General features: G+C 41.9%; 1 protein-coding gene across 2 annotated transcripts in view; it reads right to left on the minus strand.

The window, feature by feature from the left end:
- Nucleotides 1–8,772, minus strand: part of cadm2b (cell adhesion molecule 2b) — a 122,685-nt gene extending 113,913 nt beyond the window's left edge. The window contains exon 1 of one of the 2 annotated variants that reach the window (XM_046389665.1): nt 8,419–8,772. In XM_046389665.1, coding sequence (XP_046245621.1) covers nt 8,419–8,479 — 61 coding nt within the window. In that variant the 5' untranslated portion in view covers nt 8,480–8,772. The remainder of the gene's footprint in view (nt 1–8,418) is intronic. The other variant, XM_046389664.1, reaches the window with a different exon arrangement.
- Between the last annotated feature and the right edge of the window lie 209 nt (nt 8,773–8,981).

Here is an 8,981-nt window from a genome sequence, read left to right on the forward strand (position 1 = left end):
CAGCTCAGACGTCCAGCCTGACTGCTCAACTGAAGGGGCTTTATGAGCACAGCCACCTAGTGATGCAAAATCCTATTGACTGTGTGAGACTGATGGAATTTCTGTGTTAACACATAAAAATCGAACATTTTAAAGCCAGTGGCCAGTGAATGTATGAAAACATTACCACTGAGAGACTAATATCATCACAACAATCGTTTACATTTTAACATCCTTCCTAGTGGGGACTTCCGAGGCTTAATATTGGAGTTTTATAGAAACAAAACCATAGAAAGGAGAAGTTGCGTGAACAGAATGCAAATTTCGGTTGCCATATCTGAGTGTATAGAGCACTACACAAAAGCTCCCCAGCTTATTGCCCTTACAGCATCTTTGTTTGTGCACTGGCTAAAGACCCAGACATAATTCAGGACAAGCAGCCACTTCCGGTCAGGCTGCCAGGTGTTGGGTTGCAGTGTGGTACCTCTGATAGTCAATCACTCTTTTTGGAAGCCTCCCAAACATACACGACAGAAGCCGAAAGGGACATTTATTATGGCACCAACATGATGATGCTCCCAATATTTCATGGTTGACATCCTGCACACAACACCTCTTGCACTTGCATTAAATATACTTTGATTTTTTTTTTTCTTAGTATAATTAGGACTCTTTTTCCTAAGATGTCTCCCACTTCTGTGATAATAATCAGAAAGCTCATGAACATACAACAGAAAAGAAAGGCGATGTAGCAAAGGTGACATAACTGGAAAAATAGACAGAACAGATTCCATTCCCACCAGGTCATGGAATCTGTGGCATGGCATCGTTTCTGAACAAAAAAATATTAACTTTGTTCATAAAGACTGCAGCTAGTGGAGAAAAGGGAGATCATCACATGGGCTGAATGAGATTCAGAGGCTCATCCATAGTCGGGCACAAAGCCCACTTCAACAGAGATGAGGGCCAAGAGAGATTGGTAAAGGTCAACATTGCAAACGGGCATAAAATGAAGTATAGGCTTCATTTCGGGCACAATGCTAAAATGTAGGGAATGCATAAACCTCTCACAGAACAGATGCCTACCACCTCTCCAACAGCACAGGCGAATCATTTATCAAAACTTCAATGACAAATGTTCTTTATTCCATTCTCTGCAGATTCTATTCAAATCAGGTTTGAGCCATATTTTGGATTTTCTTTTAGGTCTGTTCACAGTATATGTCAAGGTAGCATCGGTTCTACTGCATCTCTGTAGACTATTGGTTGATGTTAAACTTTTTAGTGGCGGACTGTATATCACATTTGCATACATACTATACTGATACAGTATTAGGACATTGAGGCATCAGTAAAGGTATTAAGTAGCCTAGGATCATGAGAGTTGTGGTCTTCATTGCTACAAACCACCAGTGCAAATAAAAATATGTCTATGTGATTGATAAAAAAGTGTTTACAGACAAGGTAATGTTTCAAAGTTCCATCCAGGTCACATCTAGTCACATTTCCTTCCTCACTCTGACTCTCTCTGACAGGCTACCGAATGAAACACACAGTTACCTTGACTGAAATTTCTCTGAGTTTGGCTATTTGGAATAATGTAAGTGCACAACTCAACAAAACATACAACAAAGTTCTAGTTGGTTTTAGATATTGTGAAAGGGGAAATGCTGCATATTGTATCTTTAAGTCAAATCCTGTCTAAAAATACACAGTATAACATTTAGACTTAATGCAGAAATTCTTTGAGTGTCTTTGCCTCATTCCAGTTTCCACAATCTAATAAATACTTGTTAATTTACTTCTTAATACATTATTTGTTTGGCAATTAGCTGAATTACAAACTTCCAACTATTCTACTAATAACCGGCATCCATTCCCAAGGGGTTTGGATCAATGTGGTTGCAAATGAAAATATAAAATCCTACCACAGCTATTAGTCTAACACAGGTATAAAACTTGAAACACAGATCCGCTCTCCTTATGCTGTAGATCGAGTATCTGCTGCTACTTGACAACATGACAAATGAAATACCTGTCTCTGTGGCTGTCAGCTTTGGCTGCGAGACATTCAGGTTTAGAAATATTGACTCAGCCGTCCGAGGTCATAAGAATACATGTAAATTCTGTTTTATGGTGGATTTCCCCTTTAAGTTGAGTGAGCACAGGTGTCTCTTCAGGAGCCTGAGATTGATGTAAGCACACGCTGCTTTAAGCAGCATGACCAATCGTGGCATTCAACTTATCGTGAGTATCTTTGAGACATGCAGACTTCTTGGCAAGCAGAAAAATCTCTTAACCTCTTTCACTCACATACGGGTCAAAATAATCTTTAAAAGTGTAATTGCCCTTACAGTCTATCATCTTCATTGCTGAGCTTATACCCACTCAGAGGGGACACGGCATGTAAAAGTGCTATGACAAAGAGCATGGCGAAGGGAGACTGACAGCATGCGGCATAGCTGGGGCAGCGAGCAGCTAATCTTTAAGCCCGTTCCCCACTTCTCTGAGCACATTTGCCTCTGGCTTGAGGCTTATCCCTACAGATGTATATCTGTCAACAGAAAGCAGACAGGGTAGCAGTGGAGCACATTTGTCCCCTTCACTGGATTATTCAATTGCAGTGGTATACAACACAGCACCAGAGCCAGCACTTAGCAGCTGGGTAACGCTGTGCAGGGATAAACTAACCCTCAGCAGTGAGGAATGGGTATCTTTGAATGTAAACCACCTTCCTCTGCCTCGCTTTGCCTTCAGCTCCTCCAGCTTATTCCTGCTGCCTGATTATTCCAACCCACAGGAGATGCGCCCATGCATACATCTCACAGGCTCCTCATCTCTCTCAGTATGACATTTTGGGGTTCACTTTCGCTTTGAGTTCAATATGTATTCATTTCAAGAGATTTTCAATACACCCAGATCCAAAGTGAAACACAACTCCATTTTCACATGAAAGGCCTGAGAAGTGATGCACTAACTGCTATCCTACTCAAAATGACATGTGGACTTTGCAGGTAGGACAGTTATTCACATATGTGCACATTGTCCGAATGGTGTGAAAGCTGCTGCTGGACTCAAAGATTTTAATGGGAGAAACTTCTAATCCTCACGGCACTCTGTGATAAGCCACGTGGTTTCTGCCTCAGACTGTAGAAAAGCTAAAAGGAGACCCTGTGAAGCTCATGATTTTAGTCCTGAGTCTCTGAAGTTCTGCTGTGTTTAATTTTATTATTATACATAATAAATATTTTACACTATTCTTAGGCTGGTAAAAAAGATTGGATTTTGTGATAAGCAGAATCCCCACCAAATGCATACAGACCAGAAACAATTTGTATTCAAACCAAAATATAGGCAGTTTATTTTAATAATTTTGTTTATCTGTGGGAATTTTGATCCTGATGAATGCAAATGAAACATTTAAATAGCACAAAGCATTTTGTAACATGTAATGTATGCATTAATGTGCATGCACATATTGTGTATAATATAATTCTTATTTCTGAAAGTGCTTTGATCAGAATTTCAGTGTGCTTGCGTGTCAAATGTTGCCTTCCTGCAAAAAGAAGCAAATAAGCAAAAATACCAGATTCATATGTTAGTTTGTGAACTTAGGGAGCTAAGGCGTACATGTTTCAATGATGAAGATGTTTTTGTGCAACTTTTTAATACCAATTCATCCCACATGGCGCAGTATGAATGACATGACATCCTGTTCACAAATTCAATTTAATAATAACAAAAGTAGAGGTCTTAACCCACAAAAATGGATGCGTCTTCGCATTCTCCAATATCTAAATGAAATATCAAACGTTTTACAAGACACTTTTGCATATTTAATGACTTGCCTCAATTCCCAGCCTAATCAGGAAGGTAATTTTTCATTTACCTTATGAGGGAATTATTCAACGTTAACCTTCATGTCTCTTTTTGTCTGTAGTTGTCTATGGTTTTGACACCAGATTAAATGCTATAAAAGAAAGAGAGCCGCTTCCATTTCTTCTCCGCTTTGCCCTCCTCATTACCGCCCCCACACGTTATGGTCAAACACGTGCCAACGCACAAATGTCACCCGCAGGTCGTACTTGCCAAAATGTCTGACAAGATAAGAAATGATGAAAGGCTCCGTGCTCAAACAAAAGAAAGGTTCCCTTGGTGGAAAGCTTTTTGGGCTGTGTAAGAGGGAAAGTGATGAAACACTCAGTAGAACGAATGTCAAACCAAACCACAGAAACTGGGACCAACAAAGATATTTACAGATCATAAAACTTACATCTCTTACACAACCAGCCCACAGGTCTCCAAAGAGTCTAAGTATAGCTGTACCACATGGCTAATTAGCATGAATACCCTGCCTGCCTCCTATCCTGTTAACTGGCTCCGACAAGTCTGTCAGGTGTCTGCATTAGCTTCCTTTGGTGAAATATGCTGTGATAACTCTGATGCAGTGATACGCCAACATCTCACAGACTGACATAAGTTCCAATTGTGTCCATACCGGCACACTGGGCCTTCCAAATAAGAGCAGCAGCACAACGCAGGACACACAAGAGAGAAGACAGAATAGATATACAGTAACTCAGCATAAGAATGAGTCTATTTTGTCACTACAGCATATTAAACAGTTAGGCAGTGTCTCACTCCAGAGGCTGCAGCTATAGATAAGAGTCAATGCATTTAAGCCAAATACTAATAGTGTCGTTGTTCTAAGAAGGATGAGTCTGCATGAAATGACTCTGGGCATTATGGAGCATGAACAGAGCTGCTGAGGCTGAAGTCCTGTCTACAGTGCCTCTGCAGTGTGTGACGCGGCACACTTCAATTTAACCGTCAATTAAGCTGTGATTGCAAGGAAGATACACGCACCTTATTACCTTCACACGGGAGGTTATGTTTTCTGTCCCGTTTGTTGCTTTGTTTGTCTGTTAGCGAGCACAGTATCTCAAAACCTGTTTACACATTTGAATGAATTGGTGAAAGGTTGAGCCGCGGCCAAGTGCAGAAATGGACTGATAGGCACATCAGCAGTTTATAAAAAAGGACATATTACCACTGCAAGTGAGGGACTTCTTTGAATATGTGCAGCAAACTACTGCTCTTACTTTAACTAAAATACCGGGCATCCGTGTCCAATACTTTCCAACCTCTGTGTATTTTTTCCAACAGATGATAGAAGTGTCTGATCATTTTAAATACAAATTTGCTTTGTTGGAGGTGTATGCTCTCTGAGTGCTTTCTACACAGACTTTTGGGGCACTGCCCTGGGCGCTCCTAGTTCATGAGTCTAAACTTCAGCCACATAGCATAAATATTTAAAGTAGACCTTGAAGTGGAAACTGTTTTCACAGAGCTTATGGACAAGATGATAAAACACACTGTTGCAAAAATGGCCCAGCTTCCTGCTGCCTATCCAGCACTGTTGTTGCCATTGTGTTAGCTAATGATGTTAATGGTTTCACAGAACAAAATCATGCTAGACCTCGCACCTTTAGAGTTCTTATTCTCCACGTAAAAGTATTTCTTGAGGGACGCTACAGCAAGAAAAACACAATTTGTTATCATAGCCAATGCAGTCAAATATTGAAACAGCAATACAATGCAACAATTTTTAATGTCCACCTAAAGGAATAAAGAGAATGAAGTGATTAGATGAGCACAGTTGTAAACTGTGCTGTCCAGTGTAAGAGCAAATCATTTTAAACTTGCAATAAATGGAAACTCCAAGCTGGGCTTTTTCAAAGCCAAGATTTCCGTCTGACATTTAAATCTGCCGTGCGGAGCTTTTGTCTCCACTTTCTGGCAGCGAAGGTAATTACACAAACACTGTTGATGTGCGACTCTACCTCTACTTGCTGTAGCCAGTAGCTCAAGGCTGCAGCGCACTCCATCTCTACGGCTGCTCCCCCTTCTGTTCTGGCAACACAACCTTTGGTAAAATGCAAAGCCACCAGTGGCCTCAGACTCAAATTTAAAAACTCCAGAGCACTGCAAAATTAAGAGAGATTTATCGGGGGTAATAGGCCTAGTCAGCATTGTGTGAAGTCATTTGACAAGGCCTTGATGATAATGAATGTTTGTTTATATGAAAAGAGTCCTGCATTCCAGATTTGAATATCGTAAACATGTTTTGATATTTCATTCATTGTTCTGGGCACATAAACGTCAGTCTAGACACAACTGAGATGGAGCATCCAAGCAGGTGCACACCAACTTTAAAAAGCTCTACCAGTGGTTTTCCATATAGTCCATGAACTACAACTCACGTGCAGAAGATTATGTCCAACAATTTTCTAAAGCACATGCCTACCATGGATTCGGTCCATACGTTTGTTTTTGTTATGTTATATTGTTTTGCAAGCAAAGACTGTTTAGAAAACTCCCTTTTGGATGTGCTCCACATCTGTTGCCACTTTTTATTACAAGATGCTAACAAATTCATGTTCCTTTTAATTTTGGAAATATTTTGTCGTACATGACTTTCTTTACAGCATAACCCATGAATTCAGTTCCTATTAGAGACCAATCCTCATATCCAAGATAATGAAGTATCCTTAAATGCACCACGCACACCATCAGTTGGTTTTCAAAGTACATTCCACATGTCAGCAAGTTAATTTACAGACAGCACTGACATGAATTTACTCTAATGGCTGCCTGGATGTTAGAAAACCCATCTTTGGTGATAGGTGATAGGCCTTTTCAAAGAGTCAGACGAGATTAGCACTTATGTAACATCTAAAAGTTGGAGTTAATGGACTATAAAACTTGCAAAATCAGGCGTGGCCACTTAACCCTAACCATGAGCCATTTCAAGGTGGGCACATCTTTGCATGAGGTGAATATGGCTGTATACGGCATCAGGTCACAGCTGGATTTGACGGCATCCCAAGCTGGATAGCTCATTGAGCTGAATCAAATGTCTGGGGTGGAGACTTTCAGAAGGGAAAGACATCAAGCCAGCCAAAAGCAAAAGACATCAAGGCAAAATAAATAAATAAATAAATGAAACAGACTTGGTAATTTACAAGTTAGACTCATAAGATTTAACACCATTAAACTGCGACCATTTGAGTTAAACTACCAGCTGTGCACTTCCTTGAACAGTAATGGTCTGACAGTTGGACTAAAAGTATTTGACACATGGCAAGACAAATCTGATACTGAAATAGGCCTAATTATGGAGTTGATTTGTGATGTGATGATGCAACGTGTAAAAGACATGAGCAGCCTAGAGATACAAGCCTATAAGTTTCTTGCTAATTTGAAGGCCTGTGCTTGTTCCTTTGAAAGGAGACTCCACATAAATAGTTTAGATAAACCATAAATCATCACAGTTATCAGGATTGATAAATATATATCTCTCACCACTATTATCTCCTCACGACAGCACAAATCCTCCTGATCACAGCTCGGAATAAAATCTTTCTTAAATCGGGGTCAGATTTTTTTTTTTTTTTCTAATTTGGGAGTTTCTCACATGAAACGCTCTGAATGCCCCTCCGCCCCCGACTCCTCTACTGCTGTAGGCGTTATGTATCTGCGCACTGGTCGCCTACAGGGCGGTGGCTGCGCAAGCATGTCCAAGAGCGGGACGGTCTGTGGGGAGTTGAGGGAGTTGTCATGAGGAGACACAGATGCTTGGCTGCGGAGAGGCATCACACACGCAACCGTACCTGCGTCTGATCCCAGCAGCCCAACTCTGAATAAGCGACTGCATGGCTTTCACGGTCAGTAATGCATACCGACACTCCCGGAGAATCCATCCGCACACACACACGCACGCACACACATTTCACACTTCTACACAGTGCGCAAACTGGCTCGTGGCGGAGACAAAAGCTCAACTCAAACGCAGTCACTGCTGTGTGGAAGACTTCTTGTCACATCTGCAAATCCGCTGATTTAGAGTGTGAAATTATTTAAAGGGCCAAGAGACTCGCTAGTGTGACTTGAAAATGATCCACTCAATGACACATCGGGCTCTCAACAAACAAGACGCACGGCACCAGCTGCCGTAACCTTTTGTGCATCACTGTGTCAGCTCCAGGGGACATAACTGGATGACCAGACAAACAGGAGGTGGCTGCAGGAGACTCATCTGCAGTCTGATGCTTTACCTCTCACTTAAAATCAAAGGAAAGGCAACCTCCAAGTTGCCTGTAATACAAAAAAACTTGTGCAGCCGCATTCTGCTTTTCATTGCGCTGCACAATTCAACTTCCAGGCATTCCAGCACAGTCGGCTCTGACAGCACACGACAGCCGTCCGCCGGCCAAAACTGCTGCGCAAACACGCGTCGTTCTGCAAGGGAAAATCAACTCTCTTCGCACTGAATACTTGAACGCACGTGTGGCAGGATCACATATGATCTCCACACTTCACACAGCCACCACCTCCCCGCACACCACGCCCGTCTATACAGCAACATGCAGCGCTCACCTTTATAGACGTTTGCACAGAGGCTGTAAAGGATGAAGATCAAGTGCTGCTTGACAATCATATTCTTCTCTTTGCCTTCACAATGTTACGTCGACACTCCACTCGCGGCTGTCTCTGTCTTTTTCTCTCTCTTCTCGTCGGGATGGACTTATCCAGGTACACGGCGCAGTTTCGGACTGACCCGAGTTACATGGATGAACTCTGCCTTTTTTCCAGAGAAGTCCGTGTGTATTTTTCGCAGATCCGAGCGGGGCAGTGATTACTGTAGTGTAGCAGGACGGCAGAGATGCTCGTCGGCAAAGTGCAGCTCCTGCCTCCCTTTATTGCCTTTCTCTTTGACTCGCTGCAGAGAGCAAGAGTCCCGCCCACGCTTTTTGACTAATGAAGACGCCTCACCAATGGAGAACACCTAGAAATAGTTCTGATCTCTGGTAAACTGTCACAACAATTACACCGTGTGGCATAAGGGTTACTTTCTTGCATCTGTTTCAGGGAGACATTAGTAATCCAGTGATCAGTGTTAGAGGGATCATTTCAGAAGATGTCACAGCAGAAAAATGAGT

This window comes from Scatophagus argus, chromosome 5, assembly GCF_020382885.2.
Source record: "Scatophagus argus isolate fScaArg1 chromosome 5, fScaArg1.pri, whole genome shotgun sequence".
Classification (NCBI taxonomy): domain Eukaryota; kingdom Metazoa; phylum Chordata; class Actinopteri; family Scatophagidae; genus Scatophagus; species Scatophagus argus.